Raw genomic sequence first — 24399 nt, 5'->3', positions numbered from 1 at the left:
AAATGGATTATTACATGCTCCATGGCATATGCCCTATTGATTAGGATACAGGGTGACCTCAAATCCTTGAGAGGCCACACATAAATCACTAAAGCCTTATAACAAATTGATGTTCTGTATCTTACAGTGGCTTAGCTGTTACTCCAGCTTTGCACACCATCTTACATGCAGTCATGTAAACAAACAGTTCACAGATCTTGTAACCAAACTATTACATTTATTTCACTATAGGTTACTTGTAGTGAGAACATGTCTTCATAATTAAATACAGACCACAAAACGTTATTCTAAAACTCTAAATACATCAGCCCATGCAGTTGGGGAAAAATATTAGTTAAATAATTGATCAAATTAAACTCTGTTGATTTAATTTAGGCAATACTGCTGAACGTAAGTGAGCCATTTGTAAATGTAAGAGGATAGCTTATATTGTATTACTGTTTACAATTGGAACATATGCCAACAAAAAATCGGTGTAATCAGGAGCATTTGTTTGTCTGATATTAAGGCATGAACCATTTGGCATATGCTACATTTAATGCTATAGGCTACTCGTAATGTTTCGGTATGCAGGCACCTTGAATAACTTGACTGCACCGAACGGCTTTGTCACCACAGCTGAGTAGCCTAGAGGTGCATTAAAAATAGGTTTTACTTTCGATAATCAGAGAGTCATTAGATAGGCTACTTACATCGTGAAAAATGGAAAGTCCGTGTACAGGGTTTGGGGTTTGCTGCTGCTGCTGCTGCTGCTGCTGCTTGGCAAGATGTTGCCGTTTCGCCGACTGGAGACACATTGTGATCATTTCCGTGCAAGCCAACATGTTTTTTTCCCCCAAGTGCTCTCTTTCTAACAATAATTGGATCTGTGTCGGATAGGTTTTTGTCGTTATTATGTGTCTTAATCAGCTGAAGGATGTGGTAAAGGCAATGGAAAGAAGATGACTGAGAGGTAGTCAAGTCGGGCTGGATCGGGTCTCTCCTTTGACTGGTGCTGATGCTGAGGAACTTTCAACGGATGGTAACTCCACCTTCTCCCAATCTGATTGGTCGTATTTTTTTGAGGATATTTCTCCGTGGGAACCAACATCTTTCATTGTTTTCTAAATTGGTAACCATTGAGAAAATTAGCTAGAATGATTTTGAAACTCTTAAAATGTGTCTTTATCAAAACATGTATTTAGAATCATGCTTAAGCTAGGGTGATTCGGCATGAATCAACATAAATCAGATTAGTCGCTTTGCGTATGCTACCTAATTATTGTCGTTATGAGCATAAGTAGACCTACAATATACTCTCTATATGGAAACTGTACATTAGCTGTCACAACAAATATAGTTTACTTAAACATCCCCCCCACTTAAATAAATCACAACATAAAACTATAATTCGCCAAGACCTACATGAACAGAGGTAAGAAGCAGTGCCCTAGCGCCATCTGGTGGTATTTAAGGGGTTTTGCCCAATACAACAGCGCAATACTGGGTAGGCTACCAGGCCTTTGATTAATGTGTAATAAACTCTCCAAGAAGTAATCTATAAAATCTAGGCTGTCATACATTCACACGCATATGCACATACACACACACACTGTTTTATATAGGCTACCATGTAGGATACCAGCTTTAAGTCATATTAGGCTACATTTGATTTCATATAATGTCATTGTATTTATTTGATCTGATGTAGGCTAGCCTGCGTATATATATAGCTGTTGGTAATGTTAAAGTTAAGGTTAAGTTGTTGGATTGTTTAATTGCAAGCCTTTTAATTGCATATTAGACTTAAATCATTGCACAGTCTATAATTACTCCTAAACTAATTTTTTCCTAATTTTAAATTGTGCCAATTGATAAGAGCTCTAATGGTAGACCTTGTTGTGTGTGTGAGTGTATTAGGCCACGGCTCTGTAGACCCAAATAGTCCATAATGAAATATCAGGCTAGACTTCAATTGTTATTGTTTTTGTCATTGTTTCCCAAATGTAATACTGCTACTGTGTAAACTAAATGGTGTATGACACACATGAAAGTGTTTCATTTTGAATCTTGAGTCCAAAACTGTAGGCTACCCCTCTGGCAGAAGTCTATTTCTTCATACTGGCTCCAGCATGCTATTAGGGCACAGCCGACATACTTCAATTTACCATATTCGTGGTAAATACAAGTTTAAAGGCTCACCTTTAAAACGTGAATATGATAAGGCGTATAAGTCAATGGGTAATACAAACATCATCTTAATATTAAAAGGTATCTGTACGATAATCATAGCCTATGGGGTTACATAAGATGCGTTGAGTAAATTGTAAGGAAATTGAACTGAGCTCTGCCGAACGTCAAGCGCTACTCTCGTAGTGGGTTCGTCTGTCACATGACAAGCTCTCAGAGATGGTGGACGGTCCTCGTTTAGAAATATGAAATGGACCGAAAACAAACTACTCCAAAAAGTGGAACCTAGCCTGGGTTTACATCGGACATAAAATATTAACCATCTTACTCTTCCTCCCAAAGTTGGTAAGGTTCTTTTCAATGACGAACAAGTAAAATGTTATGATGGCAAGAGAGCTAACATCAGGGTTAGCTGCACCTGTGACAGCACTCTGGCGCGGCTAATTAGGTAATGTTAGCAAGCTAGATCGCTGACAGCGTTTCCGATAAACAGCGCCTTATCTGACATCGATGGTGTTTGTTGGGCTTGTTTGATACTATATATGATTGCTGTTCATATTACAGAACTCACTATATGAACTAATTTGAGTCGTTATTTGTAACATCAGTAATGTCCGCCTGCTAGCTCGCTTATCAGCTAACTTAACGCCAGAACGGAAGCGTTAGCCAACATATCTGGCGAACGCAGCAAGCAAGCTAGAAAAGCTAGCTAAGGATAGCGAGTGTTTACGTGATCTACGTTTGCTGTGCAAGTAAGAACTCCTGCTAGCTAACTATCCCCTTGCGAGCTTTATAGCCCGGCTTCTTGCCTGTTTGATGTGCTTCTGTATAGTCACACATGATTCATATAAGTCAGCTAGCTAACGCTATTTCAATTCTAAAATGAAGTTATACAACGCTGACTATCGTGGCTGTATAAGTTAGCCATCTAACGTGAGCGTTTAACGTTACGTTACTTGACCTGTGTAACTTATTAATGTCGGTGTGGTTAGCTATGTTACAATTTACTTGGAAAACCTGGGTTTAAAGGTTAGCGCTGTCGTATGCTGACTTCATTTCATGAAGTGGTGACTTATAAATTGGCTTATTTGGTTTCACTGAAGGCCGAGCTAGCCAGTGAGCAATCGACAATCACATAATGGTCCTGGTTGTTTTGTTTTTGTGTCTGCATAGTCAGCTATGAACGCTGGCCATAAGTTGTCATAGCCAGCTATGAAAGTCGGCTGTGACGTGTCAGATTGTGTAAACTAAGGATTGTCTTTGCCATGTCATGTAATGCTGCTGCTTAGCATAATTAACTTAAAGTTGCGATAATAGCTATCCTATGGTAGTTGGATAAGACAACGGGGTGTCTCGAGTAAACATGTCAACATAGTGCTCAGACGAGTTTTGGAAAATCTACCAACATGGTGTCAGTTAACCTGTTAAAAGCGAACTTCCTAACCTGGTTGATATAGTTATTGAAATGTCGTTATGTCGTGTGTAAAACCACCTGACAAATACACGAATTAAGTACCACGTTTCGTATCCTTCGTTTTCAGATGGCCTGGATATGAAATGATCGAGGCCTAGCTGGTCTGTAGCTGCCAGATAGAGGCCCTCATGTTGTCATATTCAGAGCCATATGTAAGATGCCTTTGGTAGGCCCTGGTTTCGCTGACATGCCAATGAATTATTAACCCTGAATTAGGTGCTTGTTCTGTTGAATGTCTAGCCCTTGATGTAAGAACAGACAGTCTGTCCTGAAAGCACACTAGGCAGACAACGAGGCCATGGAAGATCTGGGTGAAAATGAAAGCTCAGTGGCAGTACTGTAGGGCAGTCAGCATCTGTCTTTATTTGTTCAACATGAGGATGTCTAGGCAGATATCAGTTAAATTGATGGTCTTTGATCCTTGGCAGAGAATTGAATGTATCTACCCAGGCAATAAATTCCACGGTGTTATACTCTCGCTCTCCCTCCTGTAGTAAACCTTAATAAGTAAAACAATGGAGCTGTTGAGTGAGTGAATGAGAGTGTTGCTATTCACATAAAAAGTTTTTGGACATTTTAGATGGTCGACACCTGCTTCTGTCCTGCTATGTATAAAAGCAGTCCTAGTGCTAGTACTTTGTAAATCTGCTCACCCTTCATGTACCTATACAAAGTAATTGACATCTGTACATATGTTTGCTCTCTGCAGTGATGTGCGTTCAGAAGTGTCCAAATGGGACCGTAGTGGCTGTTTAAGTCTCCCTCACTTTCTCTCCCACTGTCACAAGCAGACTGTTAGCATCTTCTTACTCTTTTCCTTAAGACAATAAGTCAGAGTGACTGTGTCCTTAGGGTTGCATCATTGCTAATCCTGTACAGATTAGGCCCTGTCTTTTCTCCCTTGAGAGGCTAGCACCTGAGCCATTGCCATTCATAACTCCTCTACCACAGTTGGAACTAGACAGAAACATGTTGCATGGGATTTTGTTGTCCTACTAAAGCTCTTAAGCGCAGCTGATTTTGTGATATGAAGGCAAATCCACAAAATCTGACCTTGCCAGGACCCATGGCGGATGACTTTCATGAATGTGTTATACTGTGTAACTGTGGTCTAGGGCTGCTATTTCTCCCTGCTGGGCCTGGTTGCCCTACAAGCAGTTCTGTATTTACCACAGAAAGAACAGGGGGGTGTTCCAAGTATCTGGTTTAGTGACAAACGTGGTTAAGTTAACGCAGAGTAAGGGGTAAACCTCCTTATAGAAGAGCCCAATGGCTTTGCTTTTTCCAGAAGAATGAAGCCATATGGCTCTTCTATTAGAAGGTTTAATGTCTCCTCTGAGTCTTTCCCAGGTTTGTTCACAACCACATACTTGGAATACTCCCCTGGCCTAAACCTTTGTCATTTAGACAGCCTACACTGCTATGTGTAAATATTAAATACATGTTATTTATAATCTTTCCTGTCTTTTTGCTTTTGCAGCTTGTTACCTAACCTGTTGGCTCCATTGATGGCTTCACGATGAAGGCCCAACTTCAGATTATCAGTGCGTGTCTCGATTTAATACATTATATTTATTGGCTGTAAAAGGACTATTAAATAATACAGCTTAGCAAGATGGTTTCCATGTTATCTCATTTAGCTAATGGTCCATCTGATGTTATCACTTATCACTAAACCTGTACTGTCCCACACACGTAGTTCTCTCTGCGAAGCTGAAGGAAAACAAGAAGAACTGGTTTGGGCCGAGTCCCTATGTCGAGGTGGCTGTGGACGGCCAATCCAAGAAGACAGAGAAATGCACCAACACCCTCAGCCCCAAATGGAAACAGCCCATCACTGTGTGAGTATCACAGGTGTTTGGTCATGTTGGTACAAGATGGATTGGAGGGTAGCAAGGTAGGGTAGCAAGGTAGCTCAAGTAAATCTAGCAAGAACAACAACAACAGAATAAATAAGGACGTATCAATACAATGTTGTAGATGTTTCCGTGAGGCTTTCAATAGAACGTGTGTGGGGCTGACTAAGACAGAAAGTATTGGGAAATGTCAACACGGGGGTTGCATTGTTTCCTTTCTCAGGATGCGAGGCTCGTGAGCTGTTACTGTTGTCAGAGCAGTTAGTGCTCAAGGTGTCATTAAGTGAAATGCTTAGTCAGGTGACTTTTTCCACCACACACACACAAACACACACACACACACACACACACACACACGCACACACTGATACTTAGCATCTGATTGGCTAACAGACTGTGCAAGCTGAAACAACATATTTACAATGTTGGGATTGTGATAGTGTTGTGTGAAGGAAAAAACAGCTCATGACTTTGCATAACTAATAAAGTTGGCCTTGAAAATGATTTGGAAAGTTTCATTTGGCCCTGTGATCACCAACTTGGCTGCAGAAAGACATTTAACATTGCGTCACTCTTGTGGTGATTTCTTCCTTCCAGAATTGTTACACCCTTCAGCAAGCTTATCTTTCGGGTTTGGAGTCACCAAACTCTGAAGGCAGATATTCTTCTGGGCATGGCCACTCTGGAAGTCAGTGAAACGCTGAAGTCGAACGATATGAAAAGTGAGTTCTGTTTTTTTTCTCTTTCTCTCTCTCCACTCCTATGATGGCAGGTCTGATTCAACTCGGAAACAAAAATAAAAGACACGCAGAGGGTGGGGATGGCAAAAACAAAGAGGGAAGCAGAGGCAGAAGCATCACACACACACACACACACACACACACACACACACACGCTGGTTTTGCATATCTGCCGAGTTTTCTCCGCCACGTTTTTTTTTTTAGCATTTTGCCAGGCAGGTAAGCAGGCTTATTCTGAAAACACAAAGGATCTTTTCACAAATGCTTTACATGTGTGGAGCATGTGATTGAAGCCAGCCTATTAGAAACCCCTCCACCAATGAGGTGAGGTCCTTAGAACACAGGCAAACAAAAGGCCTCATTTAACGAAGAGTTTAAACCACACATTCTGCATAGTGGTGCGTATTAAGACCTCTGCATAAAATTACTGAATGAGCAAAAATTAAGTGAAACTAAGAAATGGCAGTATTGAAAACATATATATAAAAAAGACACTAGAGGACTATACATTGAATTATGACGATAGACCAAACCATGAGAGGAACATGGTTTAACTTGTTGTTGAGACATCTTATCGCTGATTTGTTTGAAACTGGGGAAATAGCTTCTATATGCCATTATTAATGAAAAAAATATGATTATGATTAGCCATTCACACAAGCATGTACAGTACTGTGCAAAAGTTTTAGGCAGGTGTGAAAAAATGCTATGAACTAAGAATGCTTTGAAAAATTTAAACAATAAATGTTTATTTTGTATCCATTTACATGGTAAGACTGAGCACAGCAACAAGACACAACGTAGTTATACTGCATCAGCAGGGTCTCTCCCAGACAAAGATTTCAAAGCAGACAGGGGTTTCAAAATGTGCAGTTCAAGCTCTTTTGAAGAAGACATTGAGGATCGTAGACGCAGTGGTTATCCAAGGAAACTTAATGCAGCTGATGAAAAACACATCAAGCTTATTTACCTTCGAAATCGGAAGATTTCAAGCAGTGGCATCAGCTCAGAACTGGCAGAAACCAGTGGTACCCAGGTACAGACATTTACTGTCCAGGGAAGTCTGGCCAGAAGTGGTCTTCATGGAAGAGTTGCAGCCAAAAAGCTCTACCCCGACAAGGAAACAAGGCCAATTGACTGAACTAAGCACGAAAACATAGAAACTGGGGTGCAGAAACATGGCAGAAGGTGCTCTGGACTGATGAGTCAAAATTAGAAATATTTGGCTGTAGATGAAGGCAGTTTGTTCGCCGAAGGGCTGGAGAGAGGTACAATAATGAGAGTCTGCAGGCAACAGTGAAGCATGGTGGAGGTTCCTTTCCAGTTTGGGGCTGCATTTCTGCAAGTGGAGTTGGAAATTTGGTCAGGATGAATGGTGTCCTCAATGCTGAGAAATACAGGCAGATACTAATCCATCATGAAATACCATCAGGGAGGCGTATGATTGGCACCAAATGTATTCTGCAGCAGGAACATAACCCCAAACATACAGCCAATGTCATTAACAACTATCTTCAGCTTAAAGAAGAACAGAAAGTCCTGCAAGTGATGGTATGACCCCCACAGAGCCCTGATCTCTACATCATCGAGTCTGTCTGGGTTTACATGAAGAGACAGAAGAATTTTAGGAAGCCTACATCCACAGAAGATCTGTGGTTAGTTCTCCAAGATGTTTGGAACAATTTACCAGCCGAGTTCCTTCAAAAACTGTCCAAGTGTATCTGGAAGAATTGATGCTATTTTGAAGGCAAAGGGTGGTCACACCAAATATTGATTTCATTTAGAATTTTCTTCTGTTCCTTCACTGCATTTTGTTAATTTATGAAGAATTGATGAAAATAAACTGTTAACACTTCCATTTTTGAAAGCATTCTTAGTTTACAGCATTTTTTCACACCTGCCTAAAACTTTTGCACAGTACTGTATTAGCTGCTAAATTCTGATTGGTCATAGGAAACTATTTTGTTTAGCAAGCCAAATGGAACTTTAAGAGATGTGAGAAAATATAGCCAAGTTGTAAGCATACCATATTTCAGGCCAACCTGCCATTTAAATTTAAACAGATATCTAATTATTGACGAGTCAATTGCTGCGCCACATATGAACGCAATTTCACAAAATTTGGCATGTCCAAAGAATGCGGTAATGATGCAGCTGGTAATGATGTGAAAAATTAATATTTGACTTGAAGTACTTTTAGCCTACCCCACTACAGGGGGCACTAGCATGAAGGGACACGCTCACTTAAGGACACAAACTTTATATTCCATATCAGCCATGGGGACTTCAAGTCTCATGGGAATTAGTGAACTCTTAAGTGTATTATATTGTCAACCAGAAATTGATGGAAAAAAACTACTCTACTGGTGTAAAAGGCTTGGCTTGGGTTGACTTCTTCGGTAAATTCTTTGAAGTTCTCTATATCCTTCTCTACCAACTTGTGACCGTTCTGACTGTAATGCCTTCCATGTATTCATGACACTGTGTAAATATGCTTAGCTTTGGCATGCAGGAAGTGTTTTTTTTTCTTCTGTTGATGTCTCAGTTCAATGAATCTCTCTGTCTCTTTGTTGTCTGTAGTCAGTGAAGTGGTGCAGACACTGCAGCTGTGCACGGACAGGGACCAGGCAGACATAGTGGGGGATCTTTCTGTCTGCCTGGACGGCATGCAGGTGGACCAAGAGACCTTCGCTGCCGAGGAGCAGAACCGCGGTGAGGCATTCAGGCCTAGAGCCCATATCACTGGGCTTACTGAACTCAGACATGGAGAAAAAGGGGGTGGGAGGGGATCGCTTGACTTGGCTGTCTGCATGTTTGTACATAGACATTACTTACAGCTACATGTCAAATTGTTGAGTAAGCTGACACTGTATGGCCACTTGTATTTTGATTGGTAAGCATAGATTGTGTGCAAGTGTGAACATTTCCCGAAATTATTAATGTAAGTTTTTGCAATTTTTGTTTTAGGTACTGTAAAAATAATCGACGAGTCTGAACTAGCAATGTTATTTGACCAATATATTTAGACACGATAATTCTCCCCCTTCCCCACTAATTCAATCCAAAGTACCACAAACAGCAGACTCTATAAGACTATTCTGTAGCCTAATTCAGTTAGATCAGTCAGCTGTGTCAACAAATACAAACCTCCTTGTTATCGCCCTATTCTGATACATTCCCCCTCTGAAGACCTATGCCTTTTTCCCCAGAGATGACTGCGGCAGTCAGGGTTGATTTTGCGTCATTGTGAAATGTTAACTTCAAATCATCTTTAAAACTTAGTTCATGCTGATGCATCTCAGCAACCAGAGATTGACAGGTATTTCTTTTTGTATGTTTTATAACACAGAAGTGTCTCTTCCAAATGGGGATTTGAGACCAAATAGAGATCCTGAGAGGTAGGAATAATATTTTCACTTTTCTATTTCTAGTGACCAGCTTGTCACTTTTGATTTGTTTCCCATGTTCTCCACAACACACATGCTGTAATGAGCAATAATGAGTTCTAATGTTCTAACCACACACACACACACACACACACACACACACACACACACACACCTAAGCACATCCTCTGTGGCTCTGACCTCTGACATCTGACCCCTGACCTCTCCAGGCCCAGCAGAGGCTCCTCTCCTGCCAGTGACATCACTGACGACCCCCCGGCTCTCCCCAACGGCCACGCTGTCAACGGTACGGGCTCTCCCTCCCTGTCTGCAGGGGCCTCCAGGCCGCCGCGACCTCCCAGACCTCTCCGCCCACCCCCTCCTCGCAGACCCACCTCCTCCCCAGGTCTGAAAACATGGCCTTACCCTCTTACACCTCCAGATCTTATTCAGTATGATAACACAGTCCCATATCACAGTGAAACTTCCATGAAATCCTATACGGGTGGGCAGAGAGGAAATGTATACTATATGCTTCAGCTTTCATGAAGACTTATAGATTGTTTCTCTGGTTTTAAAATCGATGTATCAATAAGCCTTTGCAATTTCCTATGTGGGGTTCCATGATGTGCATACTGCAGTCAAGGAAGGGCAGTAGTGGCATGTTGTCTCTTAGTAGTTTAAGCTTGGCTGCCTCAGCACAGGTCCTCACAAAACTCTGTTTGTCCCATGCAGCCTCCTCTAACGGCTCCACCCCGAGCCATGGCAGCAGCGCCGCAAGCCCGGAGCCCAACCCCAGCCCGCAGGTGAACGGGACCACGGACAGCCAGAGCTCCGCACCCCCCTCCATCTCAGCCCCCGGGACGAGCCCCGCTCCCAACCCGAACACTGGCGCACCCCCCGGTGCCCCCCCCTCCAGAGTCAGCCCCATCAACACTGGGCCTCTTCCCCCTGGGTACGTTCACACCTCTCCCTCATCCTGCCACCTCCCCTACCCCCTCCTCCTCTCTACAGAGACCCCATCTGTGGCTTTGTATTGAAGGCTTTATCATTGCTGGAGATCCACTTCTGAGAAATAGACCCAACAAATGTGCCTTGAAAGCCTAAATCAGGTCCCTACACGGGCCGAGGGATAAATTGAAGCAGCGACCTTCGATCCGTGGAGAGATTGAAACAGCGCTGTCTGAGCCATGCAAAATCCTCTCCAGAGCCTTCCTGTAGTGCCATAACGTGGCTGTCTGAAGCCCTCTTTCATGCCACTCCCCACGGGCTGGTAGAGGCTTTGCGCAGGGCTTTCAGGTTTTTTCTTCCTTTGCAGTTAGTGCTATAGAGCCTGAAGGAGCTATAATTACCCTCTGACACTTTAATGTTAGATTCCAGAGCTGTCGTGCGCCTGCACTGAACGCTGCTGTAGTGAATCTGCTGGAGGCAGGAAAGAGGCTGATGAGTAGCCACGTCTGCCGTGTTATTGCGTATTACTCTTAGAGGCACAAAATGTTATGGTCTCTCCGCACAAACTTTCATGATGGTTTAGATTATTTTTGTTACAGCAGACTCGACCTCTTTCTGTGCTGGTTAAAGTGTTGCTTTGTTTCACTTGGAAGTCTTATTTTTATGACTTAACACCCAAGCAGGCCTCAGACGGGTGTGGTATCGATGTGCTTACCCTTCTCCCCCCCTTGTCTGTTGTTATGAAGCTGGGAGCAGAGAGTGGACGCGACTGGCCGCATGTATTTTGTGGATCACCTGGAGAAGCGGACCACATGGGAGAGACCCGATCCTTTGCCACCTGGGTAAGGTTTCCTTCTACACTGAATAATCCTAGAGTAGTTTAGGAAGTGCATTTTAAACTAAAACCCAAAGGAAGTCTCTGGAATGTTCTTCATGAATGTCATTTTTAATCCATCGGACCCAGCATTGTGTGTGTGTGTGTGTGGTACATATCAAAATGCACCCAGAAGGCAACTTTCATGGTTTTTTTCTAGACCTTCGGATGAAACAATTGAGGTCCTGCCGTCTTCTTGCAGGTGGGAGCGGCGTGCGGACCCCCTTGGCCGGGTCTACTACGTGGACCACATCAGCCGCACCACCACCTGGCAGCGGCCCACGGCAGAGTCGGTGCGTAACTACGAAGAGTGGCAGAGCCAGCGCAGCCAGCTGCAGGGGGCCATGCAGCAGTTTAACCAGAGGTTCATCTACGGGGTGAGTCTGAGTCCACCCAACACACAGCAGTGGAGAGGCAGTCAGAAGTGGGGCTCTTTTTTTTAATGTGTGCAGTACACGGCGGTGCCTATTGTTGTGTGCAACAGGAAACAACCACTTTACCTATAAAACCTACGGTTTTGTTTTCACTCTCTTTGTGATTGCTCCTTTTCTGTTGTTTTCTGTTTCTGTTCCTGTTCCGGTGTACGGTTGGTCCGTGTGTAACTGAGGGGTCTTTGATTAACCTTGACTACAGCGAAATAAAAAAGAGAGAGAGAGCGGTGAATACTGGTGGTCAACAATGGCCTTCCTCCTTAAAAGTGGCTTAACTTACCATTGAGCACAAAGCCATTCAGGCACGACGGATTTGTGTGAAGTCACGGCTCTATGGGTTTGTGGTTCCATCTGTAACTTGTTGTTGTTTGTCTTTCTGTGCCTCAGCTTCAGGAACAGCTTGCACCCGCTGCCAATAAAGAATTTGACCCTCTGGGTCCTCTACCACAGGGATGGGGTAAGGCACTCCATGTCACCTGGAGACATGTTTTCACTTAATGTGCTGGGTTACGTTACCTATCCTCCCTCAAGTTTCTATGGCTAACAGTCATTTTATTTTTAGTAATTACATTGTTAGTTTTTAGTACCAATGGAATGGAGGAGGTATTTGATATGTGTTTGTCATCCTTATCGTGTGTGTGTGTGTGTGTTCACATATATACCCAAAAGAGAAGAGAACGGACAGCAATGGTAGAATGTACTTTGTGCATCACCCTACCCGGTCGACGCAATGGGAGGACCCTCGCACGCAAGGGTAGGGATTTTTTCTTCCTCGCCGAAACGTCCAGATAGTTCACTATCTAACACTGTGGAATCTACCACTGACTGATTGTATGCAGCAAGTGAAACTTTGCAGATTGTTGTGTCATCACATTGTCACCTTTAGTTTGATGCAGTGTTCCTAAAGGGGTGGCTTGGGTTGAGGGTGAAAACTATATATATATTTTTTTTTTCACCACAGTGCAGTGTGTATCAACTCCTGTCCCTTTTCTCCCTTTCTCCTGAAATTACATCAATATAACACCCTCAACCACAAGCCTTACATCTTCCCACCAACTAAAAATAAGATCTGTCCCCCTCACACCTTTTTAAAAACCAGATTCCCCTCATCAGTTACTTCACAACTTCATAGGCTGCACAACAACCCACTCACCCCCCCAAAACAGCAGAACTTCACAGCCTGCACCCTACCACCCCCCAAACAGCAGAAAAGCCCATAATATCGATAATGATAACAAATGATAATGATTTTGAAAAGTGTGCTAAACATCTCTTTCTCTCTCCCACTCTCTCTCACCCTCTCCGTCTTCCCTCTAAGGCTGCTGAATGAGAAGCCCCTGCCGGAGGGCTGGGAGATGAGGTTCACGGTGGATGGCATCCCTTACTTTGTGGACCACAACCGTCGGGCCACCACCTATATAGACCCTCGCACTGGCAAATCGTCTCTGTGAGTACTTAACCACAACCCAGTGCATCAGTCATTGTCGTGTCACTTGCGTACAGATATTTCTTCTCTTGGTCCTTCTGAAATCTTCCTCCTCCCCAGTGAGTGAATAAAGGAAGTAGTTAACGTCTTGCTGTCATCAGGTCTTCCATGTGGGGAATCATACCTACAGGGCCTAATGCCTACAGCCTGATGATGTGTTGTTACTGCACTTGTTTTGATGCTGAAAGTGGTTCTGACGTGCTTTTTTCTTTGCCCTTGCGTGTTTGTGTAACAGGGAAAATGGTCCCCAGATTACCTATGTGCGAGACTTCAAAGCCAAAGTGCACTACTTCAGATTCTGGTGTCAGGTATGTCAGCTTCTCTCTCGTCTCGTCTCGCCTCACCTTGCCTCACCTTTCCTCTCTCTCTCTCTCTCTCTCTCTCTCACTGCAACATGTTGGTGAATCATACAGAGAGTGTGTCACCGGTTCGTCTTGCGCCATTCTCATGTAGAACTGGTTCGGCAGGTTGAGAGTGGCAGCTGGCAGGCCAGAGGGAAGCCTGGAGATTTAGTGTGTTCGTCAGCAAATAGCTTTCCCTTGATGTCACTGTCCTTAATCAAGCAATATAATCAAGCCAGTCATGACGACAGCGTTATAGCTGAATGTGATCATGGAATTTCTCAGGGCAGTTCCTACCTATTTTTATACTTCACAAAACTCAAATGTACTCACAGTAGAAATATGTTGTGGTTTTTGTTTGTTTATCTGTTTTAGCAACTTTCCATGCCCCAGCACATCAAGATCCATGTGACTCGCAAGACTTTGTTTGAAGACTCGTTTCAGCAGGTGAGCGTGTGTTGGAACATGCACCAGTGTCCCAATCTCACCGCACACAGGGCGCCTGGGCTGTTCCTAAAATCATCTCCGTCCTTGCTTTGCAGATCATGAGTTTTCACCCTCAAGACCTGCGGAGGAGACTCTGGGTCATCTTCCCCGGGGAAGAGGGGCTGGACTACGGAGGAGTGGCCAGGTGCGCTCCCTGCTCCTCTACACCATCCTGTTATCTCTCACATAGACAGTTACCTCTCATATAGCCTGTTACCCCTCACATAGCCAGTTACCTCTCACTTAGCCTGTTACCTCTCGCTGCTATCAAATGTCATCACTCAGAAAGACTGAATTATATCCGAGTTATGAATTAGAATTATATCTGCAGGATTTATTGAAGTGCATGGATCAGCCTCCGTAGAGTTAGTCACTTCAGACTCGCATGCAGAGTGCAAAGGAGCCACAATGCACTAAGCTGAAAGAAAACTTCACAGATATGGCGTACACAAAATAGAATAGCCGATGGTCACAACACAACTGGCGCGATAAGCCCTGAGCCTTCCCCATTCAAACGAAGAGCACGACCAAGTTCATAGTTTTTCCTCCCCCGAGTGGGGAAGTGATAGATTCCCAGAGCTGGTTTCCTGCCTGCTTTCCTCTCCTCTGCTTCACGGCTAGCTCAGTGGGGACTGCTATAATGAGTCCCTGCTTGAATAATTTAAATCACCCTTCTTATCTTCGCACCCTACCAGGCAGGCAGGCAGGCAACTCTCGCTGCATCTACTATAAATAAAGTCTTCAATTTCCCAGTCTGATGGACTGGGTAGAAAGGACTGATATGAAACAGACTGGAACGAGCCTTTGGTTAATTATAGAGCCCATCTGGGCTTGTGTCGCTGTGTGTGTGCGTATGTGTGTGCGTCTGTGTGTCTGTGTGAGTGTGCGTGCATGCGTGCGTGCATGCATGTTTTCACATGCAAGCCATCATAGACAACATGTACATACATGTGTTATGTTTTCATATAACGTTGCTTTCTTTTTTCATAGTTTTTCAGATTTTTTTAAGGTTTATGTAGATGTTTGATACTGACTGCATGGGAGTACATTTAGATCACTTAAACATGAGTTCCACCACAAAACAAACAACTCTTGTTGGACAAGCATCCACTAGCGTGGCACCCAGAGATTTGGCACTCAATCTACAGGCAGCCAAACGTGCCCATGTTCATTGTGAACCAGAGCTGAGTGCCAGTGAACAGCACTTTAAGGCTTTCAATCGGGTGTAGGTCAGGGCTCAGACCCACTGTCTCTCAAGGACTCCCATTACATTCCTATTCTCTGGCCGCCACTCCAGTGTGGTTTGGGCGGCGTGCCATGGGTCACTGTGCTGAGAGCCAAGCTTTCCCTCCCACTCTGTTCCCCTTTTGAAGGACTCAAAGGTTTTCTCCCACTGCCTACATTCACTTTAAGCTCCCCAAGTCCCCCATGTTAAACCTACGAAGAGATACATTTGTGTTTTTTTTTTTCTAGTCCCCCACTGCCTTGACCTCCATTAGGATGTGTTCTTGTTAACCAAGATGTTGGTGTTTGTGTATCGTGTACAGGGAGTGGTTCTTCCTGTTGTCCCACGAGGTGTTGAATCCCATGTACTGTCTGTTTGAGTACGCTGGGAAAGACAACTACTGCCTTCAGATAAACCCCGCCTCCTCCATCAACCCTGATCACCTCAAGTACTTCAAGTTCATCGGCCGATTCATCGCCATGGTACATTCACTCACACACACACACACACACACACACACACACACACACACGGGCACGGACACACACACACGCACACAAAAGCATTAGTGCCTTTTTGAAAATGATATTAAGACCCCTAACCACAGATGTCTTTATGTGTACCTCAAAGGGCTGGTTTGGCTGCATCAGCTCTGCTCGAGGGGGTTTACTTGGAGAAATCAATATTGCTTTATTCAGTTAAATAGCTTTATTTCATTGTCTTCCCTTTCTCCCATTCCAGGCCCTTTTTCATGGTAAATTCATTGACACTGGGTTCTCGCTGCCCTTCTACAAACGCATCCTCAGCAAGCCACTGGGCCTAAAGGATCTGGAGTCCATCGACCCGGAGTTCTACAACTCCCTCATCTGGATCAGGTGAACCCAACAGACCTTTGATAGTGACGCTGTTGAACATGTAGCCAAGTTTTACAGTTAATCTAGCGAATAATGATTTAGTTATAGGTGATGTAAAATAACTATTCAGGAAGTGGTTGTGATGGTGCTATATAGTATTGCTTATTTATTCATGCTTGTTATTGTTTATCAACACATGTTCACCAGGGACAACAACATTGAGGAGTGTGGTCTGGAGATGTACTTCTCGGTGGATAAGGAGATCCTGGGCGAAGTCACCACTCACGAGCTCAAGCCCGAAGGAGGGGACATTCTGGTGAAGGAGGAGAATAAGGAGGAGTACATTAGGTACCAACCTCTTATCATGCACTCTCCTTCTGCCATCCATTCGCTTGCAGTGCCAGCATGCCCAGTGGCATTCACTTGGAATATGATTGGATAAAACCAATATTGAGCTGAATCATTAATGTCTGTGTGCTGTTGTTAAAAGGCCTGCATGCTGCTTTAGAGCACTGTGGCGGTGTTAAGATTATCCACTCTTTGATGCGCCCACACAGGCCATGAGATGAGTGAATGTTGGCCAGTGTTAGAATACTAAATAGTACTAAAAGAATAAACATGATTGGTCTGTATTCTAGGAAAACCTGTGATATAATTATGACATTTGGTCATATATTATTGACTTGTAGTTTCTTGAAACTTGATGTGTGTGTGTGTGTGTGTGGTGTTCCGCTCTCAGGATGGTGGCTGAGTGGCGTCTGTCCCGTGGCGTGGAGGAACAGACCCAGGCCTTCTTTGACGGCTTTAATGAAGTGCTCCCTCAACAGTACCTGCAGCTCTTCGATGCCAAAGAGCTTGAGGTACCCTGCACTCATCTGGGAACAAATGCATTTGAAGTATCTTTCTCAAACTTGTCATATACTGACTTGGTTATTTGTGTTGCAGGTGATGCTGTGCGGAATGCAGGAGATCGACATGGCCGACTGGCAGAGGAACACCATCTACAGACATTATGCCCGCAGCAGCAAACAGATCCTCTGGTTCTGGCAGGTAGGGCATGGCACAGAACACAAGTCTAAACCAGCCAACTCACCATTCGAAGATCAGTGTGTCTGGTCAGGGCGCTCGCTTTCATTTTTATGCAGTTGCCTTGGCAACTCAAGACACACCAACTTATCTGCCATAGTCCCCTGCTGTCCTTGCCCACACAATAGCTGGTGACATATTAATTTGGCTGAGCCATTTAACATTGAGGTGGTTAATTTGCTATTCCTCCCCCATTTTGTGAGCTGATTTGCATGTTTTGCTGTTTTGTGGCTTACAGTGTGTGAAGGACATGGACAATGAGAAGAGGATGCGACTGCTGCAGTTTGTGACGGGCACCTGTCGTCTTCCTGTGGGAGGCTTCGCCGACCTTATGGGTAAGAGTGCTGTCTCCATATGGAGCCTCCAGAAGAACAGAAAACATAGACGAGGGAGACCAGAGTTCTAGCAACACCACAACAGGCTCAACAGCAGCAATTGTATTGACTAAAGAGAAATAGAGGCCAATGTAAATGAGTCTCAAGAGTGATACAGATTGAAATAACAAAGGTAAATTCAGCTCTCTCAGAGAGGGAAAGACTGAATAACCTGCCAAAAACAAATACAAAAGGAAGGAAACGTTGTAAAACAAACAAGGAAGAAGTTGACATCTAAAAAGGTACTGACTCCCTATAGAGGTCCCTGTGCCTGTTTTGTTTGCCTCTTTGTGCAGACTGTAACATGAATTATTATTTGCACAGCTAATAACAATGTCAAGGACTTGCAACCCAACTCACCCATTAAAAATCTGCATAAAACAACAGCACCGTCATGAGTTTAGCTCCTCAACAGACGAAAAGGTTAGCTCTGTATAAACACTCTCAGCAAGCTCAACACATGGAGAAGGGCTGTCAACCAACATGTCATCAACCAAGAATACCGGTTGAGGTCTTGGTTGCCCAGCGCTTGACAAGTTCTAGTTATGGACACCTTTGCAGCAGATGACTTAACAGAATGGAAATTAGAGTCCAGGGTACTGTTCGGCGACACTCGCTAAGCGGTTGAGCGAGCTAGATTCCAGGCTTAAAAAAAGAGGACGCCCCTTTATCGAGTTTGGCGAAGCAACTTTTGATTAATTACCATAGTAACATATCGCTTAGCACTAACCTGCTCTAGGGCAGGCTAACCAAAGTTTAGCTGGCTAAACTTGCCACACCCACGCCAAAAGGAGGGATCCCATTGACAAGGACTCATATTATAGTTTGATTAGCGTAGGAAGAGTTCTTTGCGATCGCCAAGAAGATCCATTTTTCCATCATGATGAGTTCTTGTATGAGCGCTACCGATCCACCCGACAAGGAATAATTAATTTAGAAGACCTTCTCGAGTCATTTATTGCATACACCATCGTCGAACATTGAATGCCTTCACTTTCTTGCGAGTGGTAGCCTTCATTTTTGTAATGTCGGCGATGCGGAGAACAAAGCACTCATAATTATATGACAGTGGTAGCCTATTAGTAGGGTAGAGTGAGTACAGTTGAGACACCCGAAATAACTTGCATTCTCAGCAATCCTGAGACGTGATTTTTAGTTTGCACATGCATACTAACGTCCTCTTTGATCCCAGGAAATTTGAGCACCTATCCCTTACGGAGATATCGGCGAAAGTTTTTTTTTTACCTAGCTTAGATCTTGATTTTGTCATGTCCCTTCTACATTGAATATCTTATTAACCATACGTCATCAGCAAACACAAATTACATCATTGCAAACGTTATTCTGTGCACTATAAATCTACATATTCCATGCTATCATGCCATGCAAGGTCAATGCATAATCTAGCGAAAAGCTTGAGGTGGTCAGCAGGTTAGAAGTCAAGTAGACAAAAAAACAAGCAAATGAAAAAAAAATATCATATTTTTGATATAAGACCTGTCCTATATTAATGGGTGTCTTTTCAAACATGAAAGTGATAAGAATTATTTATATTGGGGTCTAAATAAGTTAGGTGGTAGATCGGGTACAGTTGAGACAGCTAGATTGTGATATAGCATGTATTTTCAATCATTGGTCAGTCACTATCAATGGGTTTCAATGGGTGTCTCAACTGTACCCCACATGGGTTGTCTGGGAATTCCCTGCCCCTTCACTGCATTCCATTTGTTCAGTTGGTCTGGCCAACTCTCAACGGCGCTCCACTTCAGCCACCTGATTGGACAGTCCTTTAACCAATCAGACCAACGATTCTATACAACGATACAACGATCGGTAATAAAGCAAACACATATTTTTTCTGTATGAATTGTTCCAGGGCAAGTTTCTGTTCTGTTTTCAAAGAAAACTTGCCTTATCGAAGTTTTGCGGTGCTTCGGCGGCCACCATGTCCAATGTTTAAAAACTCTCCGTGCAGTAGATTTTGTAACGTAGCCGTGGTAAGTTTAAATCCGCCAATGGCGCGCCAGGTAGCCAAAAGCCAGTTTGTGATTGGCTCCAAGGATTCTGGAAATCTTGAAATGAACGGGTATGCAAACTTGGCCAGACCCAGTTCTGAGGCAAAATCAATTTGGCCGGAAGAAGTGGGGCGGGACTTCCCAGACTACCACATGGGTACAGTTGAGACAAAATTGCACTTCATGTTTATAAGCAAATTATGAATAAATTAATCAAGTTATGGATATTATTGATTGATAATATTTTAGTATACAATCAAAGGAAATGTCATATAAAATATCAATTATTTTCAGTGTCTAATTTTTGTGCAATAGTCAATAAAGTAAAAAGTGTCTCAACTGTACTCACTCTACCCTACAGTTGAGACATTGGTACATTGATAAACCTGAAATAACTTTCATGGCAGCCTGAGACATGATTTTTAGTTTGCACATGAGTTGTTTAAGATCTTGATTTTATGTCCCTTCTACAATCACGATGTTATTAACCATACGTCATCAACAAATGCAACTTACATCATTGCAAACGTATAGTTCTGCAAACGTGTCTAGTTTTTGTGCAGTAGGCTAGTGAATAAAGTCTACCTCAGTCTACTGCACAGCATATCATTTTTTTAGAAAAGGTGGATGCATGATAAGAAGAGAGAAATACAAACAATATATTTCCATTGCTTCAATTTTCTTATTAATACATTTACATTAAGTCATTTCGCAGATGGTTTTATTCAAAGCTATTTACAAGGAAATGTAAAACTACAATTATCAGGGAGGCAAAGGGGTTCGAACCCATTAATATAGGACAGGTCTTATATCAAAAATATGATTTAAAAAAAACTTTCGCAGATATCTCCGTACGGGAGATATGTTAGATGCTCAAATTTCCTGGGATCAAAGAGGACATAGAGCTCATGCATGCAATCCATGAGCTCTAACCGCTTCACCAGAGTCACATATTAGACATCGGAAAAGATATCACAACTTATACAGCCTATAGACAGTTTCTTATATTGCTGTCACAGCCGCGGCAGTGTTGAATTTTGACATGATTATGGTCTTGAATTCTTCATAACGCGTTCATGGTCATATCCTGCCTTAGCGGAGAAAAAGATGAGTCTTTTTCTTTGAGTTTAGACTATTTTTTCGGGAAAAAAATCATGGTTTTGGTGATCGACCTATCCTGCCTTTTGAAGCAGGACGTGCACGCGCAATTTTTAGCCTGGGACAATTTAACTTGAGGATTTTTTATCTTAGCGCACGTCGCCAGACAGGCTTTCGTGTCGCGAGCTAAATTAATTATCTTAGCTTCAGTTGTACGCCGAACAGGGCCCAGGCGACGGACAGTGGGAAACGCATGCAGAGCTATATTATTAGTCTTATTTACTGTCTGTGTCTTCTTTAAGAGTCCTCTTTGACTAGTGCTTTTGCTTCTCACAGGGAGCAATGGTCCACAGAAGTTCTGCGTTGAGAAAGTAGGAAAAGAGAATTGGCTTCCGCGAAGTCACACTTGGTAAGAACAGTGAGGTTATATTTTGGCTTTGAGATAAGCTATAGTTAAAGTTGACTTTATTGTGTGCCTCTCACCATAACCTTTTATCTTTTCTCCCCAGCTTTAACCGTTTGGATTTGCCACCTTACAAGAGCTACGAGCAGCTGAAAGAAAAGCTGATGTTTGCCATCGAGGAGACGGAAGGCTTTGGGCAGGAGTAAAACACAAACTCACACACACACACTCACACACAGAGACACACACAGACACAGACAGACACACACACACACACACACACACACACACACAGATGCCCTTCTTTTGAGCCTGGAAACCCTTGGGGAGAATTCTGTCTGTGAAAATCAACTGAAAGAGACACAAAGATGAAAGAGTGTGAGTGTGTGTGCGTGTGTGTGTGTGTGTGTGTGAGAGTGAGTGAGAATGAGCACGTGAATTCACCTTACCCCGCCATCTGACCTTCATGACATTCACTGATCCCCCAGCCCCAGTAAGCATTCAGTGAAATAGTCCACCCCCTTACTCTCAGCGCTGCATGGGGTTGTCTATCTATGCACAGACGTTCCACCCCTACGAACGGGTCTCCCTCAGCCCCCCCTCATGAATGAGCCGCTGGACTCTAGCCTGGTGCTGCAGCAGAAACCTCATCCTCGTGCTACGCTCTCCATCTCAAATGGCACGTTTTCTCCCCACTCCCTCCTCTCCAAACTTTTTCCAGAATGTTCTCCAGAGAGGCATGGAGTATAGGTGAACGTATGGATGTATACAAGTAGCTTGATGATATCTCTCAGCGTAATATTTTCTAAGAAAAAGAAAAGGGGGCAGGGCGGGTGGTGATGTGGCGAGTTGTGTTGTAAGATGTGACGAGACGATCCATGAGGAGCGGCTAATAACAAAAACAGATCAGTGTCAATTACATAAGTACAGCTTCGGTAATTAAAAAAAAAAAAAAAACATTATCAGAAAGGATTCAGCAAGGGATTCTGTCCAGCCTGAAAAGTGCTACCAAAAGCTCAAGGATGACCGGTGCTGCACAAAGACAGCCCAAACGACCAGGTCAGTAATGTCCTATAAACATCCCTGTGCTGCTTTAACAGCAGGATAGAGCAGCTGCCAACTTTCCTCTGACGGACAGAGTGTATCAGGGTTACCAAGCCCTGGAAAGAGGCCAGACAAAATGTTGTTTTGAATCTGACACTTTTTTTTTTAATTATTATAATTTTTCTTTTTAGAATTAATGGTGGAAGAGAGTGCTGTTCTTTTAAGAAGAAAGTAATGACAGATCACCTATGACGTGGGAAACTGGTTTGTCAAAATAATTAAATTCCATGAATTATTTAAAAAAATATTCAATCTGCACATCACGTAAATTGTTCCCACTGAATGGTATCTTATTGAAAGAGAGACCTGAATAAAATGCAGAATAAAAGTTCTGTCATCTATTAATGCTTCAATGTGAAAGCTGAAATGGTGAAGTTTGGCTTACTTGGCTCATACCTTTAACTGTATCACTGTGACTATTCCTTTTAAGAATAAATATCATGTAAAATGGCTGACAAACACTTTAAAAATGGATAGCTTCAAAGGAAGCACATACTTTGTACAGTACACTGTTGATGTGAGTGTGTGTGGTATGCTTTGATATATTTGCAATTGGAAAAAATGATTTGCTCAAGAAAATAATTTCGCTTTTAGTTACTGTCTGAGTTCGGTATGTACAACATCTCATCTTGATTTCATTTTTTTTTTCTTTGAAGGTTTTTTTCTATGGATGAGATTTCTTATTTTCTATGCAAACATTTGAACAGATTCATAGTGATCCATCTTCATTCAATGTATAAAAAGGTGCTTAACTCCACACAGGCAAGACTGGGCAGAGTGAATGGAGACTCTGCCAAGTGAATATATTGCTCGGCCAGTTTTGACCTTTGATTGTTTTCGGACACGTGGAAGTGAAGTGAATCTGTGAAAGGTGTCAGAAAAAATCTACATCTGTGTTCCTGGTCAAAACTAAGTGGGGATTAAGCCGGATAAAGCTGCAAAACACTGGATCAGACTTTGTTAGGTGACGAATGAATAAATAAATACATACATAGAAAGGACAAAACAGATTTTGCAACCTCCTTCCATACAGGAAATGGCTTTGTTTTTTTTTTTACCTGCAGCACATCACCTTTTTTCAGTTTTTTTTCTTTTCTTCATCATGAGGAGCCATTTCCAAAGCATGCTGTAACAGTCCTGTGTGATATCTGATTCTAATATAACACACTTAACAACAAGATGCATCTCAAAATGTGTATGTTCAATATTCTGTGTATTCTGAAAGCTCTAACTGTGAACATCTGATAGAACATGAATTTACTGATAATTAACGCCTATTTTAACATTTCCTGATATAAAGCCTACATACATGTACCCTCTCTCTGACAGTATTTGATATTCGGCCAGAAGTTCAGCTGCCTTCAGCTGACCTCAACCACGCCCCTTTGAATGCAGTTTATACAGTGCGCTGTACTGAAGTTTAAAGGGTCTAAGTAAACATCAGACAGTTAGTCTCTGTCAGCTGTAGTATGACACGTATGCAGGCTTGACAGAAAGTACATTCAGTGATCCTCACCACTGCTCTTATTGCATATGTTTGGCTCTATTGCTGTAGGTGATTTTAGGTTGTATCCAGTATGGTCTTGCCCAGAGTTGCAGCACTACTGTAGTGCAAGTCATCATGACAACTGTGGACTTTATCATTAGGCCACTGGTAGACATTAGCATGGAGTGCTTTAATCTCTACCATGGGCTGACTGTTTTTAATGCACATGTTAAATAATGTAACAACTGCATATTTCTAGCACAGACAAAATGTCATAAAAAAGGACGCTTTGGAGATTCTTTCTAAAATTAATTTTCCTTCATATTGCCATGTCTTAAATCCTAGAGAAGGTGAAATAGTGTAAAAATGACTATCACTAATTTATTTTTCCTATTTAACACATTGTAAATCGTGTAATAGTACATTTAATACATTCAAACCATGTTTTAAAATACCTAATCTTTTAATAAATTGGGGATGGGAAATGATCTCAAAGCTATTTATTTTTCCTATGTGTACATGTACAGAAAAAAATATATACATGTGAAAATGTCCATTCA

At 42.7% G+C, this 24399-nt stretch overlaps 2 protein-coding genes across 4 annotated transcripts in view; one reads left to right on the top strand and one right to left on the bottom strand.

Moving 5' to 3' along the window:
* necab3 (N-terminal EF-hand calcium binding protein 3) overlaps positions 1-824 on the bottom strand; it is a gene marked incomplete at both ends in the record, with an annotated part of 29202 nt that extends 28378 nt beyond the window's left edge. The window contains one exon of the mRNA XM_080845777.1: positions 693-824. Within this exon, the coding sequence (XP_080701903.1) occupies positions 693-824 (132 nt within the window). The remainder of the gene's footprint in view (positions 1-692) is intronic.
* Positions 825-2383: 1559 nt separating this feature from the next.
* Positions 2384-24327, top strand: itcha (itchy E3 ubiquitin protein ligase a). 3 transcript variants are annotated; one of them, XM_080846374.1, is made up of 24 exons: positions 2384-2514; positions 5124-5187; positions 5343-5484; positions 6097-6221; positions 8820-8951; positions 9589-9637; positions 9856-9932; positions 10361-10580; positions 11323-11418; positions 11611-11827; positions 12269-12338; positions 12551-12635; positions 13200-13328; positions 13603-13675; positions 14084-14155; positions 14251-14339; positions 15742-15901; positions 16161-16294; positions 16481-16621; positions 17013-17133; positions 17219-17323; positions 17598-17694; positions 21183-21255; positions 21356-24327. In XM_080846374.1, the coding sequence occupies exons 2-24, from the start codon at positions 5163-5165 to the stop codon at positions 21453-21455; spliced, it is 2532 nt and encodes an 843-aa protein (XP_080702500.1). In that variant the 5' UTR covers positions 2384-2514; positions 5124-5162; the 3' UTR covers positions 21456-24327. The 3 variants fall into 3 exon arrangements, with proteins under 3 accessions (XP_080702500.1, XP_080702499.1, XP_080702498.1); XM_080846373.1 differs by having other exon boundaries at positions 9856-10031; positions 11653-11827; XM_080846372.1 differs by having other exon boundaries at positions 9856-10031.
* The last annotated feature ends 72 nt before the right edge of the window (positions 24328-24399 follow it).

The sequence above is a fragment of the Sprattus sprattus genome (assembly GCF_963457725.1).
Source record: "Sprattus sprattus genome assembly, chromosome: 10".
In the NCBI taxonomy this organism is placed as follows: domain Eukaryota; kingdom Metazoa; phylum Chordata; class Actinopteri; order Clupeiformes; family Clupeidae; genus Sprattus; species Sprattus sprattus.
The sequence above is the reverse complement of the archived record's forward strand: the minus strand, read 5'-3'. Positions and strand labels throughout refer to the sequence as shown.